This window comes from Castor canadensis, chromosome 8, assembly GCF_047511655.1.
Source record: "Castor canadensis chromosome 8, mCasCan1.hap1v2, whole genome shotgun sequence".
Taxonomy (NCBI): domain Eukaryota; kingdom Metazoa; phylum Chordata; class Mammalia; order Rodentia; family Castoridae; genus Castor; species Castor canadensis.
Window position 1 is genome coordinate 149109608 of NC_133393.1, and position 26785 is coordinate 149136392.

A 26785-nucleotide genomic window follows, 5' to 3' on the forward strand; every position below is an offset into this window, starting at 1 on the left:
CACAGGAGGGGCCACCTCACTGAGCACCCACCTTCAGCCCTGGAGAAATGCTCTACTGTGAATCTCCTCAGGGTGGGCCCCAGATAGGGTACAGGGCTGGTGGGCTCTTGGTGATGGCTGAGGGCATCTCTGCCTGAGACTCCAGGACGCTTTGTCTTGCTTTGTGCTCATTGCCCCTCCCTTGCTGCCCCATTTCCTCAGGGACTATACTTCCTGCCAGCCAGAGTTTTCCAGATGTGGGGAAACTAGGTAGCTGGCTTTGGTGGCACACAACAGAGCTGTAGTGGCTAATGTGACATCTGCTTGGCTCAGCCACACTGGTCTCTTAACAAGCACCTTTGGGGGCCTCCTGTCCATGCACCTGTGCATTGTACCTGGCATGGCCTTCAACTGCCAGCCCGGGGCCTCCACCTGTCATTGTTCAGGGGTTACAGCTCAGTGACCAGGAGCTGCCAGCTGAAAGGTGGGGTTGGGACTGCCCCTTCCCCTCAGTGGTCCAGATGAGGAGGGGGTGTGTGAATGTGTGTGTGAGTGAGCATGTGTGTGCCTGATCTGATGCCTGTTCTAACAGACTCTCCTGTACCCACTGATTCCCAGGCCCAGCTACACAGGCTCTGAGGGCCAGCAGCCCATCACTTCCCTCTCCTTTCGTCTTCAGAGCTTGAACCTCTCCTGCTTTCTCCTTTGGCACCCTTTTTTCTTCTCTGCTGCCCTCTTCCTTAGAGTCTCAGCAGCTTTGCTCTGGAGCCAGGGTGGCTTAGGTTACTTCAGCCTCCTCTGGCCTCTCCCCAGCCCCCTCCCCAGCTCCCTTCAGCTCCCTGCCTTACCTCACTCTCCATCCCAGGACATGCTCCTTGGCTTTTGGCCTTCTTCTGTCTCCCTCCCTAGGCTCAAGCAAGTCCCCTTTGAACCTCTCAGGGAGGTGCCTCCCCTTCTTCCCAGCCCCAAGGCAGTTTCCACAGCTCCTTCCTTGGCCTTTCTCCTTCCCTTCCTCCCTCCCCTTGGCTCTATGGGAGTGTGGGGGGATCATCCTTGAATCTGGTCACCTGCTTCCAGCTTATCACCTGTGCACAGCTCCATCACCCCCATGACCAAGTCCGAGGCCTAGAAGAGCCTCTTGTGGCAGGGCCTCTGTCTGCCTCCCCTCCCCTCCTACCATCTACTGTGCAGAAAAGAATGAGCACAGCAGGTCTGAGACAAAGGCCTGGTGGCCAGGCTGGCCCCATGGCCAGCTTCTGGGCAGCTGGATTTGGGGCAGAGGGGGGAGTCCCACCCTTCTCTGATAAGACCAGCTCCTGTACCTAACCTGTCTGAATGTGCTGTGCAAATGGGCCTCCCTTCTGGTTGTCTGGAGCTTTGGTGTGTGCCAGGCAGAGGACGACCATGTGACCAGCCCACAGTACAAACCTGGGCACAAGTTTGCTGACCATCTCTAGTAGACAGCACTCCTGTGTTGTCGCAACTCGGTGCTGGGTGACTCTGCTTGGAGAAGCAATTGGAAGCCTGGGTCTGGTGCCATCTGTGTGCCTTACTGGGGTCCTGGTACACTAAGCCTTCCGTTCTCAGACCCTCCATGGCTGTTCACACCTCCCAGCCTTGGTTATGCTGTTCCTGCACTGAACAGAACTTTCTCAAGTCCTCCCTTCTCTGCCAGGGGGACCAGGCTTCATCTTCATCCTGCAGACCCTCGTGACACCTGCTCCTCTGGGAAGGAAGAGGTTGTACCCCCACCCCACCCCCAGCTCCCATGGCCCTCCACCCTGGCCTTTGTGACCCAGTGCCATGGGTTGAACAGACTGTCCCTCCCCACCCCCAGGCTTCCCAAGGCTGGCACCTGTCCACCACAGGACTGGAGGATTTGCAAACTCAGACAGGACCATTTTGAAGCTATAACAGGGGTCCCAGGGTTATAGAGTCTCTGCCCTCATTCCTGGGGTCTCCTGACAGGGATGAGGGCCGCTCACTTGCTCCTTGGAGCCAGGATGGAGAACTTCTTGCCACAATGAGGGTTAAATGAAATGATTCTTGTTTAAATGGTTTTTTAAAAAAATTCATTTAAGCCAGACACAGTGACTCACACCCATTACTCCAGTTCCTCAAGAGACAGAGATTGGGAGGCTCATGGTTAGAGGCCAACCCCAGCAAAAAGTTAGCAAGACCCCATCTCAACAAATGAGCTGGGCATGGGGCACATGCTACTTGGGAGGCCGCAGGCAGGAGGATTGCAATCTGAGGACAGCCCTGGGCAAAAACGTAAAACCCTATCTGAAAAATAAGCAAAGCAAAAGGCACTGGGGATGTGGCTCAAGTGGTAGAGCACCTGCATAGCAAGATGAGGCCCTAAGTTCAAACCCCAGGACCACACACACACAAATCATTAAAAATAACATTAATAAAATGATGACTCTGTGTTGCAGATTTAGGATGAAGAAGGACTGAGTAGCCCCTGGGTCCCCACAGGTCTGAGCTCAGCATTGTATGACCCTGGGAAGGGCACTTAACTTCCTGGGCTTCACTTTCCTCACCCTCCTTCACCAGGTGGACTCAGATGTGAGTGGTTATGGAGGAGTATTCCTGGTGTGTGTGTGTGTGTGTGTGAGCCATGCCTGAGCTCTTTTTGCTTCAGTTATTTTTTTCAAATAGGGTCTTATATTTTTCCTAGGCCAGCCTGGACCTTGATCCTTCTATCTATGCCTTCCATGTATCTGGGATGACAGGCGTGCACCACCATACCCAGCTTTTTATTGGTTGAGATGGGGTCTCTCTAACTTTTTGCCTGGGTTGACCTTGAACCACAATCCTTCTGATCTCCTCCTCGGTAGCTAGGACCCACTGTGCCCAGGCAGGACCCTTGTGTTATCAAAAGCTTCCCAACCAGATTCCATTACCTTGTCACTGAAGTGATCTCCTAGGGGGTGTTCCAGCCTGGAAGGAGGTGCTAAGGTGTTGGGATTTGAGGCCCAGCTGGGAGTCCTTGGAATGGCCCTTGGACGAAAAGGCAGCAGAGTGTGGAGGTTAGAGTGGGCGGGAGGATGTCACCCTGATGATCTGTCAGCAGAGTCACTGGTCCCAGGTGTGTGCTGAACACCTGTACCCGGCCTCCCTGCAAGGTAGGTTGTCTTGAGCTGGCACTGTGGACTCAGAGCATGAAGTGAAGGTGCTGGGACCTGGCTGGACTACATCTCCAGCTAGGGTGGGGATCTGCCTGTTCTGCTAGTTGGTGTCTCAGCTATACAGGTAGGGCGTGCAGTGGGTGCTCAATAAATGTTTGAGGACCAGCAGGAAGTCAGGTCTGACTCAAAGCCACCACACCTATCCTCACCTGGGTCTAGTGAGCCTGAAGAGGTCGCTGTGGCCTACAGAGCCCGGAATGGTGGGTGAAACCTTCAGTCAGCCTTCCCATACCCTCCAGCCCAGTTCTCCCAGGACCCTCTGGCAGGCCCCATCCAGGGCAGGTATGTGCAAGCCATGTTATTCCCATGTATGGCCACAAGAGGTCGCCCTGCACCGCCAGCCACCGCAAGGCAAGCCTCCCAGAGGGCTCTGAGCAAAGTGTAAATTGTTCCTCTTGAAGAAAAAGCAGGATAGGTTGGGTCAGGGTTGGAGAATTTATCATTCAGAGGTCAAGGATGCAGAGCTAGCTCACGGCAGGGCTGAGAGCTTTCTCTACTCAGGCCCTCCTTTTCTGGACTAGTAGAGGGCCTGGCCATGGCTGTGGAACACCATGGTTAGCTTGCAGTGGGTTGCCCTGGACTTCTGGACAGCAGGATGGAGATGATGTTGGAGAGGGTGGGGCTGAGGGACAGAGATGTGGGTGGGGCCCTGGGGGTGGAACTGGACCTCCTAAGGCCACCAGTAACTATTCCATCAGGGTAGCCCCAGCAGGTCACCTGGGGAGACTAGATGGTGTGCGAGTGGAGACAGGTTGGATAGGTGTCCCAGGGGGCTGGCTTGAACCTCACTGATCCTGGCACTCCAGGCCCTAGGGTTAGGGTTGGTGCCCAGGTACCTTGGCCTTGCTGAGGGGCAGCGGGACCAGGCTGTGCTGGGTCTTGCAAGCCAGGCTGAAAAGCTGGGTGTTATTCAGGGGCAGTGGGGAAACTTTGGGGCTAGGGATTAAGTCTTATCTGCTGTCCATTTGGTGACTGCTGAATCGGGAGGCCACGCCTGTGGCCCTGGGCTAGCAGAGCCGGTTGCTGGCCCTCTTTGTCTTCCCTCTGCCCACAGGGCTGGGAGAAGAGACCGATGTTCCTGAAACCCTGCTCTATGGCCTCGCTGTCCTGCAGAGCTCTCCTTGGCTTCTTGCTGCCTCGGCCAACTCAGCTTCAGATCTGCACACCCCCACCATCACTCCTTGGCTGCAATGCCCCAAACCCTTCTTGCTACCCTGGGACCTGTTGAAATCCCTTCCAGGCCCAGTTCAATGTCCCCTCTGAGCAACCCTCTGGGTCTGGCCTCCCTTTCTCCAACCCCCCTGGCACTGTCAGCTGGGGAAGCTGCTCACATTAGTCAGGTTTGTGTTTAAGGCCCAGCCAGGAGGGAATGTAGCTTCATGGCAGGGTCTGGCCTTATCCAGACATTGAGATGCTCACAGCACAAGTGGCTTTCAGCAAGAGGGATGGAGGAAAAAGGAAGAGGGAGTTTGAGTAAGAGGGGCTAGAGAAGCAGCTGAGGCCCCATCCTGGAGTCCCTGATGAGGGGGTTCCACAAGGCAACCCCCTGGGCTGGCCCATGGAGAAAGGCAGGGTGGGTTGACATTGCTGAGGAGCAGAAGCTAATGTGTCCTGCAAGCCTCCACAGACCACTCGTGTTACAGACCCCGCACTGGGGCTGAGGGAGACCAGTGACTGAGACACCCCCTGTGCATCCTTCAGGCCCTCCTCCCACACTTGACTCCCAACATCCCATAGGTCACTGTACAATGCTGCCTCCCCAGTTTGGCACCCCTTTCTCTGGTCTGGTACAGGCAGCCCCCCAGCCTGGGCCTGCCAGGTGGATACCGTCACCCTCAACACCACATCGAGGTGTTCTCAATTCTCCTTACCTCAATGAATGAGGCCCACAAAGGCTTGGCCCCTGCCAGCCCTCAGGCCCTTTTCTCGTTACCCTCCTGCCCACGTGGCCCCCTCCCTCTGGCCACACCAAATGGCCTTGTTTTGGGAAAATGTCCTGCTTTTGTCTTTGGTACTATTGTACACATGGCTGGCTCTGCCGTTGCCTCAAATACGATTCCATGTGCTTCCTAAGATCCAGTTCCAAGTCCTTCCTCTGGTGTCTGTCCCTCCTGGACACTCCAACGTCCCTGTGTTGTCAATCTGCACACAGGACTGTCCCTGTTATGCAGTTACGCACTTACACAAGGGTGGCAATCATTTCACACTCCCCTGGGTCCTCAGTCCCAGCAGAATCTGGCCCAAAAAAATGGACAGGAAGTTCTGATGGATGACAGGGCATTCACAACCATTTACTGAGCACCAGCTGTGTACACAGCTCTGTGACAAGCCCTGTAGAGGGATACATAAAGAAGGTCCCTCTGCTACAATGATCCAGATCTCAAGAGCCCCCAAAGCACAGAGGTTCTGCCCCTCCCCACTAGCATCAGAGAGGGCCCTAGGTGCTTCGCAGGGGGTCCTGCTGGGAGTGTGCTCCTGAATATCCACCTGGCTTCCCGGCTCTGCTAGCCTTCCCCCAAGGAACCCCGTGACAGTCTGTGTCCCCGGATCATGATGGGGCCTATTTCCCCTGCACAAGGCCCAGCACACAATGCACTGGAGTGCCTGAAATGCGTGCTGAGCCCTGGCTGGAAAGAAAACAGGACAGCAGCCAGATAGTCTGCAGGCAAGGCCAAAAGCTGCCTTCATAGCAACCCAGGGCCTAGGGGCCAGGCTGGCCTCTTGTTACTGACAAACTTCTAGGACCGGCTTGTCACAATAGTAGCTAACTCAGACTCACTGTACAATTGGTCATCCAACCCTTAGTCCTCCAGCTACCCTCTGAGGTTGGAAGGCAAGGACCCCTCCACTTTCCACACAAGGAGAATGGGGCTCAGGTCACTCAAGACCACATGGCCGGTGAGTGTCAGGGCCGATGTGAGAACTCAAGTCTATCAGCAAAACCGATGTGTTCTACACTCTGCCACTGGCTAGAACGGCACCGTTCTTCCCCCCAGGGATCCACTCGAGCTGCTTCTGGGTTTCCGTGTTTTCTTAAGAACCAGGTCAAAGGGGACTACTTTGTGAGTCCCAAACAAGCCTGAGGACTTTTGCAACAGGCCTGGAGACTTGGCAGAAGGACAAGGTTCAGGCCCTGACCCACTAATTGCTAATGAGCCTGATCTTATTGTCTTGTTGGTCTGAGCATCCTGGAGAAGTCTCTTCTGTCTTAGCCATTCACCTCTCCCATCCCCCTGCCCACATTCCATCCATCCATCCATCCACCCATCCATCTCTTTACCTACCATCACCCTCCACCCACCATCACTCCTCCATCCATCGTCACCCCTCCTGTCACCTATCCATCCCTGCACCATCCACCCAGCCTTTCACGCCCTTGCCAGTCAAAATGGAAGCTCGATGTGGCTGGAGGCTTGTGCTGGGCACTGGGGATGCACAGTCCCAGTCATTGAGTGAGTAAAGTGTAGCAGGTAGAGACGCCATGACACAAGGCACAGTGGGGATACCAAGTGACTGGATGGGGTTCCCACAACAGGGAAGGTGTATGGAGGGGCTGGTGCCACCTTGCTGTGTCCCTGAGCTACTGTGTGTGCAGTGGAGAACCTTGGTCCGGCCAGCGTCACTCAGGTTTCCCTGCCGTGAGGGTAAGGAGGAGCTCATGGGACCTCCCTGGCCCGCTTCACTGGGTCTTTTCGAGGCTAAAAGAACACGAAGCAGGGACACTGCTTGGTCAATAGCAAAGTCCCCTTGCACACTTTCTGTTAGGACTGTCTTTCTGAGCTCAAGTAGAAAGGACAGGGTCTGGTCCCAGCTGTGTGGACCTCTCAGTCACTGAACGGGGCTGTGAGTGTGGGCACCTGCCTCTCCTGCTTTGGTCTTGCAGGGCCCAAGTGTCAACAGGGGTCTGGAGGCAAAGACCTTTTGCCCACTCAGCCGGGCATTCCAGATCCCTTGTCCTATGCTAGGAGGGGAGCCTGAGGTGGGGCGGCTCCCACATCAGCCCTAACACTTGCAGTCGTGGCCTCATCTCCCTGGGCCCCATAGTCCATTTTGACTGTGAATCTGTTCATCAGAGAGGACACGGTATCAGAGGAACCAAGTGGCTGGTCTCTGGAGAGATCTCAAGAGGGACACAGGCAGCATCCCCACAGAAGGGACGAAAAAGCTAAACCAGATCCAGAGTGCAGTCCGTGCAGCGCATGTCTGGGAATATCATTAATAATTCAAATCCTTCTGCCTCCCAGGCTCGCTCTCCCCACCCCCACCGCCTTTCTAAGGATTGAAGCTGGCAGCTGGTTGGTGGGAGGTGGTTACTTTAAATATGAGATGAGAGAACAAAAGGAAAATAGAACAGGGTGGTGGCTTGTGGCTAAACCAACCGCCCCTCCCAAACCTGGGGGCGGATCTGGAGGACCCCAGCCTGTTTGCTGCTTCTTGCTCTTGAGGAACTGAGCCTTGGGGTACAGCTTCAGCACTTCTGCTGGGGTGGGGATACTGGCTTGGGCTGGGCCTCTACCACCCAAAAAGACAACTCCTGCTGCCTGTAGGGTCAGTCTGCTGAGAAGCAGGAAGTAGGTTAAGCAGATCCAGGAGTTTGTTGGCACCTTCCAAGGCCATATTAAATTTTCACCAGAAAGTTCTCCACAGAGATCTTCAAAGGCAGTCCTCCAGCTGCCTACCCTCCTTGGTTGCCATGGAACCTCATTCCCAAGTCCTGGTCTTTTTCCTCCTTGGAACCCCTCCTCTCATGAGGTCTGTGGTTCTGTGGTCTGTGTGTTCCCCAGTAGGAGACCTGAGTTTTATTTTCAGAGCTGGCCAGGCACCCACTGGTCTCCCAGCGACCTGTGGGTTGGGGCTGGGTCTTGGCCTCCAGCTGTGTCCGACTAGGCTGTCTCCTTCACACCGACTCTAGCCCAGAGGAGGGGACCAAGGTTTAGTGGGACAGATGGCAGTGGAGAGCCGAGGCAGGCTGTGGCTGCAGGCCTGTGGTTGCGGCTTCCTTGAAGAGGTAGGGGATTGGGCAGGGGGATGGCCCAGAGTGATGCCTGGAGTTGGGGACACCAACTCTCAGCAGGGCAGGAGGAAAACAGAAGGCCTGAGAATGCAGCAAGTATGGGAGGAGGAGAGGGGCTTTGAGGCTGGGGAGCAGAGGGAAGTACAGTCACTGGGTCCAAGAGAAGAAACCCCTGGGAAAGACACCTACCATGACCCCTGGTCACCTGACTCAGTTCAACAGTGGCCACACCACCTGGGAGCAGAGGGGTCAGATATTGTGAAAGAAGTAACTAAGACTGGAGGTGGGCTTGCTGCCAGCGGAACTGTGACACTGCAAGGCCTGACCCAGCCTCACCTTGTTGAGTTTCCAATCCAGTCTGGGGAAGCAGGCCAGCTGCGCTTCATCTGCAGGGGCTGGGCAAGGGGCTGGGCAAGGGGCTGAGGAAGGGCCAGCCACAGAGATGGCACAGCACACACTGTGCACTAGCTCCACACACGGCGGGACTCCTAGCGACCTCCGAAGGCAGGTGCTTTGCATCCCCACTCCACAGACAAGCCCGTAGAGGCCCAGGGACACCTGAAGAGCTTGTGTACCTTGGAGCCTACACTCCCGCTACACCCTGGCTGCGGTGGAGCCAGCCTCACTTGCTGGCACCCATGTGTGGCACATTAAAGAGAGAACAGATGCCAGGGAGGCGGCTAATCAGCTGCAGCTATTCCAGGCCCTAGGGCCCCATCACCACCTCCCACACCACCCCCACCTTACCCCTTCCCAGCCAATCTGCACGGTTCGTCCATCTCTCTGGTAGCACCTGACATGGCATAAGGTGTGGCACAGGACCCAGCCAGGGCAGGCCTGGGATCAAGAAGCTGCCCCTTACCAAGTCCTGGAAGGCGAGAACCCACTAGCAGCATAGATCCTCAAGCCACCTGCCCAGATAGCTGTCCTCAATTCCAGCCATCCTTCTGCACTCAGATCAGAATATAGCACATAGCACAAGTGCCCTTGTCCTTGTTGCCATCCAGCAGAGCTGATGACAGGTCTCACTATAGCTGATGTGCAGCCTCAGCACCTGGGCCTGTGCCGGAGGGGCCTCCTCAGAAGCACCATGGGCACAGGGAAGGCAGGCTGCCCAGCACTACCTGTGCTGAATTCTCCAGTCTGTCACTCAGATTCCAGGGCCAAGCCTGAGCTGACAGGGCTTCATGGACCCAAAATATGCGCCCCCCAATCCCAAGCCACTCATCACCTGTTTATTCCTACTGTCCTATGACTGGCAGCAGCCCCGTCCCTGGCCAAACACCACTCTTCCTGCAAGTGCAGGCTTTCAGGCCTTGCCCTGTCAGGGACCTCTTACTCCCCTCTTTCCTCCTCCAAGAATGCCATCTTATCTTTTATTGTATCACTGTTCACATCTGGTTCACACCATTAAGCCCAAAGGCTCCCCCACAGTAGACTGTGAGCCCACTGAGGGTAAGATCTGTGGCACTTCCACCTGTTTCGCCAGCTCCCTGGGTCTGGCATTCAGCAACAGTTAAATATAAACATTTGCTCACCTGAGCTACATCACCTTGATCTGAAATGTCTGTATAAGGTCTGGGTCTGAACTCATGTTCCCCTGTCCCCCACCTCCATGAGGTGCTGGTGAGGGGTGTGGAAGAAGGAAACATCTCTGGGCTCCCAGGACCCGCCCAAGCCCAAGGACATCAATCCCTTAACTTTAAGAGGCTATAGACAGAGGTCAGTTTTTGGTCATTTTAATTGTAAAAACCAAGACATTTATATAAATAAGACAGCTGTGTAAAATATGATTCACCCTTCTACCAAAACCCTTCTCCCCACACTCAAAAAGAATATAGAAAAGCCAGCAGAGATAGAAGTACAAATTAGCATGCAGTCCCTGATGATAGGCCACTGGCAGGCCAGGTTCCCTGCTGAAGGGACTCACGGTGAGAGCGCTCCTGGCCCAGGCGTCTCACCGGGCAGGGTTCAGTGACACCTCAGAACCTGCTCTCTGCACCTCCAAGCCTGGCTCTCACTGCTCGGTTGGGCTGCCCAAGGCAGTGGGAAAGATTCATGCAGTGGGGCTGAGGGGAGGAGAGGACAAGAAGACTTCTTAGTCCTCGTGCCAGAGCCGGGGCTGTGGAGCTGCTGGTCCTATGAGATGCCATGGTTTGTTCAGCCTGGGGTTACACTTCCCCAGAGGACAAGGAAGAAAGCTGCCCATGTGCTTTGAGAGGAGAGGCTCCTTTTGGGGCCACTTCCATATGGCCACTAATGACAAGGACAGCAATGCTAGGGACGGATGGGAGTGGGGCTCCTAGGATGTAAGGGGACAGCAGCCATGGAGAAAGGTGGGATTTTTCCTTATGAGAAAAATCCCATCTCCCCACCTCCTTCACCCTGTCACACCTCCCCACCCCTCCCCTACAGGGAGCTGCCCGCCTGTCCACAGCTGGGGACTTGGAGAGAGATGGAGAAGAGATGTCAACAAATTCACACACAGGGCATGGCTCAGGAAACTGGCACACAGGACAAAAGAAAAGACCCCAAACTTTCCTTAGAAGAGCCAGGACCTGCCTGGAGCTGCTCCCCGTCCCAGAGGAGAGGCAGGAAAAGGCTCCACAGGGAGAGAGTGTCAGGAGCATTTCCAGACACACACAGCCAGGGTCCCCCCGAAGTACAGGTAGAGGAGGTTCTTCACCTCATGAGTGATCTCAAACCCAAAGCCTTCACCAATCACCACATGCCAGGAGGAGCCAAATTTCTTGTCCATCGTCTCTTTGATCATCTTGGCAGCACTCTGGAAGGGAGAGAGAGCATGTCAGGGGGACAGCGAGGAGAACTCTGCTCCCTCTCTGGGAAGGAGAAGCCTGACACCAACTTCTTGGCAAGTTCTGCTGTCCTGTCCTGTCCTTCTCAAGGAAACTTCTGAGGCTACCTCCTGCCAGGGCTATCACATACGGGCAGGAACTAGGCATTACCTTACTGGTCAGGAAGAAATTGGTGAAGGTGGGAAAGAGAGCCATAGGCCTAAACACAGCCTGGGGCCAAGCCCTGGCCAGCACCAACCTCCTCAGATGTGGGGTGCCATGTTTCCCTAACAGGTTCAGTAGCCTCCATGGACAGGCCCAACTGCTTGATCATCACAGGGACAGCCCACTGCCTCCTGCATTGGTTCTCCAGAAGCTTCTCCTAGGGTGAAGACAAGGTCTAGGGAGGGGCCTCACAGCCAGCGTGGCAGGGTGAGACCCATGTTCAGGCACCTGCTGTATACCAGCAACACCGCTACCATGCCAGTGCACAATGAGCACTTCGTCTCTGTCATGTCAGCGAATAAACCCTTGAAACTGGCCCAGTAAGTAGACATTGTCACCATCCCCAGCTTACACACTAGGCCTCTGGCTCAGAGCTGAAAAATGCCTTGTCTAAGAGTAGAGTCAGGAAGGGCTGGAGACAGGATCTGAACAGCGGACAGTGGAGCCAAAGCTCTGGGCTCTCCCTGGCTATTGTCACACTGCCTTCCGTCTCACCACCACCAGCCTGATGAGGGTCACTGCTGGGCCGATACCAGTGGCTGCATCCCCAACACAGAGCAGTGCCCAGCCTGCAGATGGCATTTGACCCTTTGGAATGGATGAATGAAGACATGAATGAATGCCTGGAAGCCTCTGCTCATAGCCGGGATAGAGCCTGGGAAGGCGCTCATCAGTAGCCCACCTGAGAGCACCCCACTGGCTTCCCTCCCTCTAGGGCTGGGCTGGGCCCTCAGTGCTCTGCTTAGTACCAGCCTCCTCTCTCATTGGGATCTCTGGACTGTGGTCACTTCCAAGGCAGGCTCTAGCTTGTCCCAGCAAGCCTCTTTGGAGCTGGCTATAGGGGTCTGGGGTCGCTCTATCACACACAGGGTCACCAAATGAACAAGGGGCCACCTGCCCTGATGGCAATACCTCATTGTTGTTGGAGAATTTCTCACAGGCTGTGACACATAGCTCCATGGTTTCCACTCGCATCTCCTCTGGCATGTCCGAGTGCTAGAGACAGGGCGGGGTGACAAACAAAGAGAGGCTTAGCCCATGACCTGGCCTTCCTGGCCAGCCTCTCGGTCCCATGCTTAAGGCATGGACACAAGATAGCTCCCCTGGGCAGGTGACTCATCTGACTAGGCCTGCAGTTGGGGCAAAGAGGGTACGGGATGGGGCTAAGCCACATGAGCACTCATACCCAGGCCCTTCTGCAAGGGACCATGTTCCAGCCAAGGGACACGAGTGGAAGAGTGGCCCAGGAACAGGGAAGGCGGCTGTGGAAATGGTTTACAGTGGGATCATCCCCAGGCCAGAGGGACAGCCTGCTACTCCTGGGGTCCTGGTTTCCTCCTGCCCCTCAGCTGCCCTCTCTCAGTAAGTTTGCTGGGCCCACTCCTCCTCCTACCTGCTGGAGGCCTGGCCTGGTTCCACCCTCTCACTTCTCTAGCTAGCCATGTCCCCTCTAGGGGTCTCACTCCTCTTCACACAGCTGTCTTCCACATGGCGATGGTTCCACATTTTCATCTCCATGACCTTCTGCCTACTTGACAACCTCACTTAAATGTATAACAAGAAAAAAGTTTTGATTTCCCCACAACCCTATTCTGACTATCCTCCCCCTTCTTGCTAATTAACACCTTGTTCTTCTTCCATTATTCAGGATAAAACAAACTCTGGGGACCATTCTTGACCCTCTTTCTTCAGACCCAGACCCCTGCGGTGAGTGTTACTGCCTTTGCCTTTGGGATGTGTGGATCCCAACTCTGGCCCCATTTCACACCTCCATCCCAGGCACTGCATCTCACTGGACTCTGCAAGAGCATCCTCACTGGCACTCTGGTACCCAAAGTCCATTCTTACATATCTGCTCACTAGTCAGGCCTGTGCAGCCTGGCCTGTCATTCTGAGCCTCACACCCTGCCTCCCTCTCAGCAGTCCACTCCAAACACACCAGCCTTGGCTCTCTCCTCTAAGACACCAGGCTCATCCCATTCTGGTCTCCTGTGCCTTGCTTGGCATCTTCTTCCGCAGGTCTTTACGAGGCCCATTGTCAAAGTAAACCCAAGTCTCTGATCCGAGCAAGCTCTTCTGGAAGCCAGCCTCTGCTCCCTCGCCCCTTCTGCCTGTTCCATTTTTCTTTATAGCACTTATTGCCTGCCATTGTGTGCTTTAAACATTTCTTTTACATGAGCCAGGCTGCTATCTGTATTCTGCCACCATCTCCATGGTGCCTAGAAATGTGCCCAGTGTAGAGCAGGTGGCCTACATGTATACTTGGAGAATGAATGAATGGATGAAAGAATGAATCACTGTTGACTCCTAGGTGTGTAGATCTGAGCCAGCAGAGTCTTTTTTCTCACCTCCCCCCAACCATCTTGCAGGCTGTGTGGGCCCTGGTGGCCACCTGCCTTCCTTCCCCCAGGCTTACCCTGACCAGAGGGAAGGTCTGCAGGCGTTTGTAATCAGCCTCATCTTTCTTCCCTTCTGTCTCTCCCATGATCCCTCCACTGTGGCCTCTGAAGGAGAGAGTGGGTTTTCAGGAGGTGCTAGGACTGGCAGTTAAGATGCCCAGGAGACTCAGGAAGCAGCCCCTGCCAACTTGGTGGGAGCAGAAATGTCTTTCCCCAAGGGGTGCTGTACAAAACAGGAAAACCAGGAGAGAAGAGTTGGCTTTAAAACTACACATCACAAATTAGAAATGTCTTGGTAACAAGTCGACACCTCCCCATCTTAACTCCTCCGCATCCTCTCCAAATGGCCAGCAAGTCTGCAGACGGAGGGTGAGTCAAGCGAGATGCTGCAAGAACACACTGTCATTGTCAAGACAGATACTGACTGTGGGCCAGGCCCGGGATGGAGCCTGGAGCTGGCAATTAACAAACTCAGCTTCTCTGTACCCATGGTGGGCTGCCCTCACTTCCCAGCAATGTGGTCAGGAAGGTAAACGTTCTGGTGCCCACTGACAATGAGGGTCCACTGACATGTGAGAGGTCCCTGCTACAGGACCCTGATCTGCAGGGGAAGGGGACAGCACTGCTGGATGTCTTCCTTGGCACACAAGGCTCCCAGGAGGTCCCTGCCTACTCTCTTTTGGGCCACCATGTCCTGGATGGCTGGCCTAGGAATTGGGTGGCCTAGACACTGGTTCCTGGTCAGCTGGTGGCCAGCAGTGTGGCCTGGGGCCTCAGAGTCTTCATCAGTAACATGGGCCAGTTATACCCACCTCAGAGAACTCAAAGATGTGAAAGGCAACAAGCACAGAACTGGGCACTGGGTAAATAACTGTTCTCGCCCTCTGGCTCCCAGGGGAATCAATGAGAGCATGAACACGGGTTATGCCACAAGTTCTAACACCCGCTACACATGTAAGTTCCCTCCCACCAAATCTAGTTTTCTAATAAGAGATGGGGTTTTTTCCTAAAAGAGATGGGCCTGGATGCTAAATGACTGGGAGTCCTGAGAGAAGTCCGATGTTTCTCCTTCATCCCACAATTCAACGTAGCCTGTAATTCAGAGGGCTTTTTGTAACTCAGAAGTACAAACACACATGAATACAAATCACTGCACTGGTAAACCTTCTTAACAATCTCTATTGGACAAATATAGCCCCAAAATGTTATGCCAACATTTCTTTTTTTCCGGCAGTACTGGGGTTTGAACTCATGTTTGCTAGGCAAGTTCTCTGCTGTCTGAGCCACGCCTCAAGCCCCATGTCAGCATTTCTTACATTCCACAGCTACCGAACTTCAAGATGCTTGGCACGTAGCCCGGGCAAATAGTTCGAGACCCTATCGATAAAACCCTTCACAAAAATAGGGCCAGTGGAGTGGCTCAAGGTGAAGGCCCTGAGTTCAAGCCCCAGTACTGAAAAAAGATGCCTGGCATATAGCAGGTCTGTGTGTGCATGCACCTTTTTTTTTTAGAGGGTTCTTGCTGTATTGCCCAGGCAGGCCTCAAATTCCTGAGCTCAAGAGCTCCTCCTCAGCCTCCTGAGGAGTAGGCACCATGTGGCTACCAGGTAGGTTAACAACAGGTAACAAGTATTAGGTGTGCTGTGAGCCAGCCATTATTCCAAGTGCTCCAGGTTCATTTATACAGCTCATCATTGCAGCAACTTCAGGAGTTAGGGCCAAGGCAGGCAGGTCAACGTTGCTGGCCTGAGGTCACTCAGCTAGGGAGTGGCAGAACTGGGGTTTGGATCCAGGTGCTGCCCTAATGTGGGCACCCTAAGCCCTATTCTTGGGGCCTCTTTGACTCACAGACTCACAGCCGCCTGTGCACCTGACTGTAGTGCAGCTCAAGTGATCTAGCAGGTATCTATCTGCTGTCCCCTTCCAGAATCTGCTGTTCTTAGTGACCAGGACCTGAGCTTTCTGTGTACTCTGTACAGGCTGTGCCGTGCTCTCAGTTTCCCCCACCTCCCAACAGAGCCGCAGAAGCCTTCAGTGCTACCCCATTTGGCCGGCTCCCTTGAGTAAGGCTGGAAGCCTCGCACGGACTCCACCACTCCATGACACTGGTATTTTCTGACTTCCCAGGGGACAGATGGCTCCTCTCATCTCATAATTCTGGGCATTTGTACTACTCAGATATTAGCAGCTTTTGTTTGTCTCTACATATGAGCTGGCAGCTCACCAAGCACAATCTCATTGTACTTTCTGGTCAGGTTTATTTCACGAAATCCAGTGAATCATTCGTCTCTGCTCATTAAGCATATGAATTAAGGCCCATCTCCAACTCCACCCTGTGCTCCTAGCTTTAGTAATGGCCACTTTATTGCCTCACCTCCACCTTCATCAAGCTGTGACAGAGGTGGCAGCCGCAATGATGATAAAAGGATGCCAGGCTTTGTGGTTTGTTTACCTTTGAGACTCTCAAGTTGGAACAACTTAAAATGGAGAAGCAGCTGCCACCTGGGTATTTCAAGTCAATTCAATCTATCCCTGAAACTAAAAAAGGGTAGCAAACAGGAGTTAGGGGTGGATGGAGGGAGATCCAATGGGCACATGCTGCCCTTGAGGTGGCAGGGTCTGTGGTGGCTGCTGACATCTGCTCTCAATATGGAGAACTCTGCTGGAACAGCTCAGGAATTCAGAGGTGAACAGAGGGGAAAAGCCCCTCAGACATAGACACTCACAGGCATAGAGAATGGATGACAGTTCTGTGACAGAGGTGAGTTGCCCACCTCCTGCTTTGGGACAAGACTGGTGTTTCCTCTAGGAAACAGAATCAGAAATCCTATCCTTTCATTCTCAGCAAGTTGGTGGCTGGAAATGGCAGTGCTCTCTGCACTGTTGTCACTGCCCTGTTCTCTACGATTGGTCAGACTCAGTAAACATTATTCAACCACGTTTGTTAAGGACCACAATTCATGAGCCCAAACAACTTTTCCTAACCACTACCTCTACTTCTGGTGATCCAAAAGGGATGAGATTTACAGAATAGAAAGGAGTAGCTATAGATGGTATACTTCCTAATATAGAACATAGGAGAATTTTTTATGACACTGTGTCATTATAGTACAGCTACAGTCATTCGGCCACAATTAGCAAACTCTGCTGAAGGGCTGTTACCCAAAATAGCAGAACCCGGGTTTTAATAACCTTATCAATCTCCCCTGAGAATAAGCCTGTGACCGAAAGGCTGTATCAGGCCAGAAACAGCCTTTGAATAATGTTAAGTGTGCCACAGCCAGGGTATCTGAGTCTGCTGGTACAAAAGCTTGATCCCAGGCCATCGGGCCCATGATGGCACACAAAGCCAGGGCAGCCTCACTCTCTCCTGCTGCCCTTTTTCTCCCCCTGCCCTAGAGCTCCCCTGTGTGCTTTGCACAGCCTTACCCAGGAGGCACACACAGGGCTCTCTCTCTGCCTTGTCTCACAGTTCTTGTTCTTTTGTGGCGTGGCCCTTAGACACCATTGCTATTTGGCTTCTGAAGAATCTGGGGAGAATTCTTTCTTTTTTTGTTGGAGGGGGAGCCCTGGGATTTGAACTCAGGGCTTTGTACTACCAAAGCAAGTGCTCTACCACTTGAACCACACCTCCAGTCCATTTTGCTCTGGTTATTTTGAAGATGAGGTCTTGTGAACTAGTTACCCAGGCTAGCCTGGAACTACAACCCTCCCAATCTCAGCCTTCTAAGTAGCTACAGGTGCCTGGCTGGGGAAATTCCTTAAGTGGGTTAAGGTATGAGGGAAGAATGAAGAAAAGACATGGGCTCTGGGAAATCAGGCCCAAAGTAGCTGCCAGCCCCCAGGGGTGGGAAAGCCCAGAAACTTGATGCTTATAACATTCTCGGCCCTCAGATCAAGACATACCACCCTCTACAACCCACTATGTATCTGGATTGCAAGACCCACTTAGAGCATGTTGTGACAGTTCCAGCTCTGAATGCAGGTGTCTTTTCTGTTTCTGACATGTGCTTACCTCTCTACAATCCCATTCCTCATCTGGAAATCAGGGATGAGTGGGCTGTACCTACGGGGAGCATCGTTCCTGTTACTGGTGCGGCACGAAGGTGATCTTCCATACCCATATATCACAGCTGTTCTAATTACACACCTAAGCATTCAGCCAAACAAACAAACATTCCCAGGGTTCCCTTGTGTGCAGACCACCAGGATGGTGCTGGAGGAGACTCACAGGACATTTGATGAAGCCCATCTGGGCTGGGGCCATGGTGACAGTGGTATGGTTACATTGAGCTTTCACATTGGTTGTCTCATTTTAACCTCATGACTACCTGTGATGGAAGTATAAACTCCCAGCTCTTAGACAAGGTGCCTGGAGCTCAGGGAGGTTTTGTGGCTGGCCTGAGGGTACACAGCCAGCAAAAATAGAGCCAGGATCTGAGCCCATATCTATTCTTCTGACTTGATCTTCTGGGCTTTCTCCCTTGGAAGAAAGGAGAAACACAAATGATTTGAACATCAGCCCCTACTAGTCCTGCCATCTGTCCAGGCCTGCCTCCTGCTTCCAACCATGTCTGGGACACACTTGTGCACCCTGATCATTGTTGCCTTTACCCAACACATCTGTTTTCTACTTGTAGCAAACAAACAGGGACAAAGGTGGCAAGGTGAAAGGGTCCCACGGACTATGGTGTGTTCATCCAGGAGGTCAGCAGTGAGGTCAGGAAGTGAGGTGGAAGACTGGCTTCCCAGCGGCCTCGGTTTCCCAGACCAATGAAGTAAACCCTGGCTGCCAGCCTCCAGAGCACTAGAAACACGTCATCTACTGCAAACAAGGAACAGTTAGCAGTAAGAGGGGATGGCTACAGAACAGGGGCCCATCTCAAGAAAACACAGATGCCTTTCATATATGCACGCAAGCTCTTTTCTTTTTTTTAAAACAGGGTCCTTATTTTTTTCTTCATTTCACTGAAGTCCACTGAAAACATTTTTGTGCCATAGACCATGGGTTAGGAGAAAGAAGGGAAGGAAGGGGAGTGAGACAGGTGGGGGTGAGAAGAGACATGTTGACTAGTCTAGATAAGCAATTCTCAGCTCTGTCTTTGTCTAATGCCATTAGTGATAAACATCACTAACTCATGTAGTACACCCTCATGGACATACCCACATTTGGATGAAATCTCAAACATTTTGTCAAGAGACAAGTGTAACAAAACATCATAGCCATGAGCCATCATGCCTGAGAGCAGCAGCTGACACAGCGAGCTCCGCAGTCTCCCAGTCCCACTTTCCCTCTCAGCATGACAGATTTGAACGAAAAGGACTAAGAATGACATTATCACAAAGTAAATTGTACTTAGCACTGATTTATTTCTTGAAAACTCATTCACCATTGCTAATTGCCAGTGACATCTCACAACTGATCACGACTTCGCCTTGTGCTGTGAGTTCAGACAGTCCCCTGGGGCAGAGGGACTTTAGTCTCCACTAATGTCCCAGAGCATGAAGTCCATGTGTGGCACATGGCAGCAGTCCAAATAATAGTGGAATTATAATTTAATTATATTGCATCCCCCACCCCGGGAAGGGAGAAGACCAATTAAAGCTATCCGATAATACTGAACGCTGATCTTGAGCCAGGCTCCAGGAGGGGAGTTACATACATATGCTCTTATTCATTGCCCCCGTAACTTTCAGACAGCTACCATTCTCCCTACATTACTGAGGAGCACACAGCCTGAGAAAAGGAAAACAACTTCCCACCCAGCTGGGAAAGGGAGGAGCCAGGAGTCCATCCCAGGTATAGCTGGCTTCAAAGATTATGCTTTTCAAGCATAGAAGCAGAGAGTCTCTGCCTTCAAGGAGCTTACAATCTAATCTAATATGAAGATCAACACACACAGACAAAGATAGTTCATGGCACTAAGTGCCACAAGACAGATGTAGAAACAGAGGGAAGAAGAGAATTCTGGAGAGGGAGAGAGTAAGAGAGAAGAGCAAGAAAAGCTTGGTGGCAGGGTCAGCCCTGGAGTCAGGCCTTGAGTGGGAATCCTGACAGATGGGCGGGGTGGGGTGTGGAGACTTTCCAGGCAGAGATGAGCAAACACAGTGGTTCCAAGGTAGACTTCTGGGAAAGTCTTATCAGACCAATTTGGCTGGAGGATAGGATGTGGCCAAGAAGAGAGAGATAGGCTGGAGGAAAAGGCTGGGGCTGGGTTGTGGAAGTGTAGAAGGGCCCTAAACTCCAGGCTTAAGAAGTATGGATATATTTTTTGCAGGGAATGGGAAGCCTTTGGTGCTTTCTTGGTTGCTGGTGGCCTGTCTATTCTGTTGGGTTGGGTTGATATGGACAGAAGTTAAAAGAAGCTACAGCCGGGGTGCCAGTGGCTCACACCTTGTAATCCTAGCTACTCAGGAGGCAGAGATCAGGAGGATTGCAGTTTGAAGCCAGCCAGAGCAAATGGTTTGTTAGACCCTATCTTGAAAAAGGTTTTCCACCATAAAATGGGCTGGTGGAGTGGCTCAAGGTGGAGACCCTGAGTTCAAACCCCAGTACCACAAAAAAAAAAAAAAAGGAAGAAGAAGAAGAAAGAAAGAAAGAAAGAAGAAGAAGGAAGGAAGAAGAGAGGAGGAGGAGGAGGAGGAGGAGAAAGTTACAGCAATAGCTCAGGTGACAGGCATTAAAGACTTCAACCAGGGTGGTGCCTTCAAGAATGGAGAAGATTAGAGAACTTCATGGAGGCAACTTGGCAACTTGACAATTGTCCAAGTTGAATGCACTGGGCAGAGTGGGTGGGGGAATGGGGGGAAGGAACCAGGTAAGACAGATGAGTAGGCAGAGAAGCAGGCTGGTTTGATTTTTAGAACTACAGGGTTTAAGTTGCTGGTGAGATGTGCGAATGGAGGTATCAATTAGAGGAGGAATTCATGGATGATCCGGGGCAGAAGGGAAGCCACTGAACCCATCACATCAATGCACCAGTCCCTTTCTGTCTCCTCATCCCCATCCTAAGGATCAAAGCAGGAGAGTGATTCTGAGGGTCAACTGGAGATGCTTGAGGAGGTTGATAACACCTCCCAGATGGGAGAACTGTGGGGAAATAAAGAGCAAAGAAAACTAACATATTGAATCTACATAGAATTGGAGTCTTTGTACTTCAATTCATATTATCCCAAAGGAGATGTGCTGTGGAATACTAGTTTATAGATGCAGGCTGGTCTACAAGTGAGAATCCAAATTAGGTCTGCCAAGTTCTTTGCATTACATACGATTCCTCCCACGGAGAGCACACCACCCTGGGGAAGCCTACAGCTAGGTCAAAGAGTAACAACCTGGAACGCCAGAGTCCAAAAGGCCTTAGACATCATTCAAGCCAACTTCTAGTTTGCTGATGGGGAGACTGAGGCCCGAAAAGGGAAATGACCAGCCGGATGTCCCAACTCGCTTGTGGGCCGAGGCGATGGCCACCACCAGCCCAGCCGCGGGAAAGGGGATTACTCCGCGAACGGTGGTGGTGGGGATCGACGTGCTGGGAGGAGTAGGATCAGGGAGGATGCAGGAGCACGAAACTGGACAGGACCTAGGGTAGGGAAGAGCGGCCTGCAGAGTCGCGATGGCCAATCTGTCACTACCGAGCGCGCAGTTACCCCACGCAGGGTTAGGGGGAGGTCCTGGGGCTGGGAAACACCAGGCAGGAGACTGAGGTGGGGCCTCGGCGGTGGGCGAGGCCTCGTCTGCCCCGCGTTGCCTCCCGCCCTCCCTCCAGACCAGCCCTCCCCGTCTGGCTGCCCGTCGCGCCCCGGGGCCTCACCTGCTCCCGCGGGGGCCGAAGCCGGGGCCGTAGCCAGCGCACCCCCGCCAGGGTTGTCAAGGAGCAAACAAGAGTGTCTTAGCAACCATCCAGGAAGTCCTGCCCCCTCACCGGACGTTGACAAGAATTTCACTTATTATTGGTGAACAGAAGTGTCAATCAGTGCTGAAGGGCCCTACAACGCACGGTTTTGCCTGGAAAGGGGCGTGACCTAGAGTCTAGGAAGGCGGCGCTTCGCTTATAGTCGTCTTTAGTGTGCCCAAGGAACCGCCGACAGACTTAAGTTTTATTTTGAGAGAAACAACTTCTAAAAGCAGTATTGCCTGGGGAGTCTTCGTCATTTGAAATCACAAATGCAATTTGTTGGTGTCGTGACACGGAGCTACTACTTTACTAGGTTCTCAAAAGTCTAATAACAAGTAGCATTTATATAGGTCTTTACACTAATATCTCTCCTGATTCTCACCTCACTACTCTCAGGTAGTGGTATTGGTAATTCTGTATGGACCTAGGTGCAGAGAAGTTAAGCATTTAGGTAAAGGAAGGAATCAAGGTAATGCTCCTGGAGCAGGAACCCAAGTATTCTTTCCATCCTCCAACGTCACCTTGCCCTTATCACTAGGTGACACCTGTACCATCTAACTTAAACACGTAGTTGTCCAGAGCCTGCCTCTGTTTTCTCTTGGGAGGACAATGACCTAAAAATATTAGTAGAGTTGAGATAAAGAGGGAAAATCAGCAGGCGCCATTATCTGATGGGTGGATCAAAAGGTCAGTGGGGTACTTCTTAATTTAAACATTTACTTTGTGTTTAACATTTACTTGGGGTGAAGCCCCACTATCCCACTTACTGGAATCTATAGGGAGCACAGTCCTGACCAGGTGCTAGTGATTCCTAGAGAAGTCAGATGAGGCCACCCCGTGGAAGGCACAGTTCAGCAGGGGAAGAACCACATGAACAATTAGATACAGAACAACTCATTCTTCCTACCAGTCCTGTAGCAGAGGCTGGGCAAGGTGCTGGTTCTCCCTGAGAAGGGAATAATTAACTCAGAGTGTGGCCGTGAGCAGGCTGGGCCTAAGATGACCAGCGGGCTAATGAGAGTAGGGACAGCATAGTCACCTGGGCAATGAATAGCTATGGCTCCATGAAGCCTGGTTGCAGGGTGAATGCAGTGAAGCTGGGAGGTGATGGGGGTGAAGGTGCCGAAGGAATCAGGATTTTGAATGCCATGTTCCCCAGGAGAAGTGGAGCTTCTGGAAGGTTTCAGGTAAGGCAGTAACAGGTCAGATTTGAGTTATGGAAAGAGCACGCTGGTGGATACAGTGGACTGGATTTGGAGTGTGTAGACAGAAGGCAGGCACAATAAATTTAGTTTGAGACTTGGCAACCTGAAGTATGCTAGACCCTGGCCCATTCCCAGTTTGCCTCCCTGCACGTTCTGAAGGTCCATGAAATGTCTGACTCTGCCCCCAGATTTCCTTAGTCCTCTTTGCCAACTTTCTCCAGGAGATAGAAAGTGGCCCTTGAGGGGGATGATACTCTCGTTCCCACCTCTCATCCAAACTTCTCCCAAAAGGGATCCACATTTGCCGTCTTCTCTTTCTCACCTCCCATTCACTTATCAGCCCACTGCAGTCTGGCTTCCACTCCCACAACAAGTCTGAAATTTCCTCAGATCCAATAAACCTTTTCAGTCTTTAACATACGGGACCCATCCCCTCTGCTGGCTGAGCCTGCATCCTCATGCAACTCTCTACCCCAGAGGTAGCCTGTAGAGCTACTTCCAGTGGCGATCTCAGGGCCCCTACTGCATCAGAACAGGACAGGAATGCAGATTTTCCACAGGCACTCTGTGCACCAACCGTCCTAACACCCAGGATATGTCACTCTCCTGCTTCATCCCCAGACCTCTTTTCTTTTCCACCTCCATCTTGGGCTTGCCCTTTTGTTCTCTGCCTTCTTGTTACCAATGGTCACAAATTTCTTTCTTCCGTAAGTCATCTCCTCCCCAGTAGAATCAATTCCCTCCATCACACTGCTGAGGATACTTACCGGAATTGTAGGTGGGGCATGTACCCTGGAATAGTCCCCTAGTGATTCTGAACACCTTCCCAAGAATGACACTGTAAGGACTGTCCTGAGGTGATCTCACCACTATCATCATGGTTTCCTTTGTCAATGTCCTTCTAGATTCTGATGGCTCCCATGTGTCTCTCTCTCTGAATTAGGCCTCTCTCTAGGGCACTGAACCCAAATATACAGCTGTCTCCTGCCTGTTTCTACCAGGATATCCCACAAGTCCTTCAAATAGTGTGTCACAAACTGAATTGATTGTCTTTCCAGTCGGCTGTCCCCACATTCCCCAGCTGGATAAGTGGCATCACCCCCACTCACTTGCCTTTATCAGATACCAGGGAGTAACCTTCACACTTTCCTACCACCATCCACCTCCAGTCAACCACAAGCCTGCCAATTCTGACTCCTGTCTCCCAATATAGGCCCCTTCCAGCCCCAACCCGTGTGAGCAACATCGTGCCTGCCCGTCTGCACCACCCCCAACTTACTGATGAGACTCCCTACTGCAGACTTGCTTTTCCTTGATCCATCCTCCATTCCACAATCAACATGGTCTTCATAAAACCCATCTCATTCCTGGTTGATAACTCGTGCTCTCCCTTCACAGTTCCCCATCACCTGCCAGGTGACATCCACTTGCCATGCACGACCTGGCATTCAAGGCTCTTCCTCTCTGGCTTCTCCATCCCTGCAACACCTGGCTTGCCCCATGTTCCAGGCCTCTGCCCACCTGTCCTTTCTGCCCACATTCTCTAATGGCTCTGCCTTCATTCCTTTCGGTTACATGAGCCCATAAGCTTTGGACCTAGGCTTATACACATTGGGATCCCAAAAATCTCATGCAACCATGAGAGTCTTTTGGGTTCCCATCTCATCTGGTGTGTCCCTGTCACTGCTCTTCTCCTCTGTGTCCTGGTTTCATTCTTTGCTCCTGTGAGCTCCTTGAGGACAAGGACCTTTTCCTACTTGTCTTTACATCCTGTGTTCCACATAAGACCTAACAGGGGTCCTTAGGCTTGACCCAGATGACCCAATGGTGGGGAGGATCGGTCAGCTCACAGGCTTGGGTCCTTTCCCAGAGCAGATCTGGCTTCAGGCTAGCTATGATAAAGTTTCTGTCATGACCACCTTGGGGGGGCAATTCTTGGGGGTTCCCAACCCTGATCAACCCCTCAGTTGGCTTACTGCATGGCTCCTAGAACTTTCTCCCTGCCTTTAACCGTTCTGAATTCTTATTTCAGAAAGAACCAACTTTTTAAATTGGTTCTCACTTTAATATTTTTTCTTCTGTTTTATAGATTTGTACTATTATATCTTTATTATTTCTCTCTCTCTCTCTCTCTCTCTCTCTCTCTGTGTGTGTGTGTGTGTTTGTGTGTGTTTGATTTGTTCTTCTTTCCAGCTATTTGAGGTGGAGACTTAATTTACTAGCAGTACTCCCTCTTTTCTACTATATTTTTAAGGCTGTATATTTAAGGCTAACATATTTGAGGCTCCAAATTTGCTTCTCAGAGGAACTTCAAGTACTTTCCACTTTCTCATATGTTTTGATATTACCTATTTTCATTATCATTTAAACTACCTAATCAAAGCTATGTTCTTTAGCTGGTGTGTGGTGCACACCTGTAATCCCAGCACTTGGGAGGCAGAGGCCAGAGGGTCCTGAGTTTGAGGCCAACCTGGCCTATATGTTAAGTTCTAGGTCAGCCTAGGCTAAAAGCAAGACCCTGTCAAAACAAAAACAGAAAACACATGAAAGAGTTCTTAATTGATCCATGAGTTTCTTTTGGAGTTGATTGCTTAGTTCGTGAGCATTTGGGTGTGATCTAGTTTCTTCTTCTTCTTTTTTTTAAATTAATTTCTACTCAGTATGCTTTCATTTTCTAACAGTTGTTGAGACTTGCTTTTTATTCAAGTATATGATCAGTTAGTGAATTAGTTTCCTTTTGCTGCCATAGGAAATTACAACAAACTTAGTGACTCAAAACGTTGATAATTCTGGTGGTCAGAAGTCTGAAACAGGTCTCACTGGACTAAATCAAAGTGTCACCAAGCCTGCATTCCTTCCTGGGGCTGCAGGGGAGACTGGGTTCCTTTCCTTCCCATCTTCCAGAACATTCCTCCTATCCCTTTCCATCTCCAAAGCCAGGGGTGGCTTCCTCTCCCTTCCACAATTAAGCACCTACGATTGCCTTGGGTCTATCTGGATAATGCAGCAGACTTGCCTTCTCTGAATAGCAGGCTTAAATCCATCTGCGACACTTTTGCCCTCTGCCATATGACTTAGCATATTTAAGGGTTCTACTAGATATCACTGGGGGAAGCAGACATTATTTTGGATCTATCATAGTCTGAATTTCTCGTGTGTACCTACAAAGAATGCCTAATCTGTAGTTGCTATGTTAGGTCAAATTAATTAATAATTTTTTCAATTTTTCTGTACCCACACTAATATTTTTGTCTGTTTGATCTGTAAGTTATTGAGAGAGGAGGGCTAGACTGTCTCACAATAATTTTGGAATTGTTCATTTTTCCTTTGGGTTCTGTCAGTTTTTACTTTATTTGCTATGAAGTTATGTTAATATGTACATAAAAATTTATAATAGTTTTTATCTTTCTTAGAGATCGTCTCTTTATTATCAAGAAATGTCCCTTTTATCTCTAGCAATATTGCTTTTTCTTAATGCCTACCTTAAACTAGATATAGCAATATCAACTTTATTTGAGTTAGTGTTTTCATAGTATCTTTTTCTATTCTTTTAACTTTCTTTTTTTTGGCAGTACTGGGGTTTGAACTCAGGGACTTGAGCTTGCTAGGCAAGTGCTCTATCTCTTGAGCCACACCCCAGGGCTATCCTTTTAATTTTAATTTCAACCTTTCTATGTCACTTTTTTTTTTTGAGATAGGGTCTCAGACAGGCCTTAAACTAGAGATCCTCCTACTTCCACCTCCCCAGTGCTGGGATTACAGGTATACACCACCATGCCTGACTTATATACGCATTTTTAAATCCAGTTTGACAATATTAGTCTTTTAGTTGGAATAGTTATATTTTCACATTTAAAGTAATTATTCATTTACTTTAAATTTATGTTTAAATCATCCAACTTGCTATTTATTTCCTATTTGCGCCCCTTTTCTCTCACTTTTAATTAATAATTCACTCTTATTTTTACAATTCCAGTTTTTTCTCTTGTAGTAGCCTGTTAAATTATATATTCTTTTTTTTTTGTGGGACTAGGGTTTGAACTCAGGACTTCATGCTTGCAAAGCAGGCACTCTACTGC

At 51.2% G+C, this 26785-nt stretch overlaps 1 protein-coding gene across 3 annotated transcripts; it reads right to left on the reverse strand.

Moving 5' to 3' along the window:
- Positions 1 to 9910: 9910 nt before the first annotated feature.
- Positions 9911 to 21524, reverse strand: Dnal4 (dynein axonemal light chain 4). 3 transcript variants are annotated; one of them, XM_074084508.1, is made up of 4 exons: positions 21418 to 21524; positions 13624 to 13711; positions 12120 to 12203; positions 9911 to 10972 (listed from the first exon to the last, which is right to left on the reverse strand). In XM_074084508.1, the coding sequence occupies exons 2-4, from the start codon at positions 13690 to 13692 to the stop codon at positions 10808 to 10810; spliced, it is 318 nt and encodes a 105-aa protein (XP_073940609.1). In that variant the 5' UTR covers positions 13693 to 13711; positions 21418 to 21524; the 3' UTR covers positions 9911 to 10807. The 3 variants fall into 3 exon arrangements, with proteins under 3 accessions (XP_073940609.1, XP_020028976.1, XP_073940610.1); XM_020173387.2 differs by having other exon boundaries at positions 13624 to 13829; XM_074084509.1 differs by lacking the exon at positions 9911 to 10972 and adding an exon at positions 11027 to 11364 and having other exon boundaries at positions 13624 to 13829.
- Positions 21525 to 26785: the final 5261 nt, after the last annotated feature.

What these genes read in the sequence shown, in the direction of transcription:
- Dnal4 (XM_074084508.1), bottom strand. Translation starts at nt 13,692, where the DNA reads ATGGGAGAGACAGAAGGGAAGAAAGATGAGGCTGATTACAAACGCCTG. An exon ending in AGACCTTCCCTCTGGTCAGG is followed by an intron (nt 12,204 to 13,623) that starts GTAAGCCTGGGG and finishes CCCTGTCTCTAG; the next exon opens with CACTCGGACATGCCAGAGGA. An exon ending in AATTCTCCAACAACAATGAG is followed by an intron (nt 10,973 to 12,119) that starts GTATTGCCATCA and finishes TCTCCCTTCCAG; the next exon opens with AGTGCTGCCAAGATGATCAA.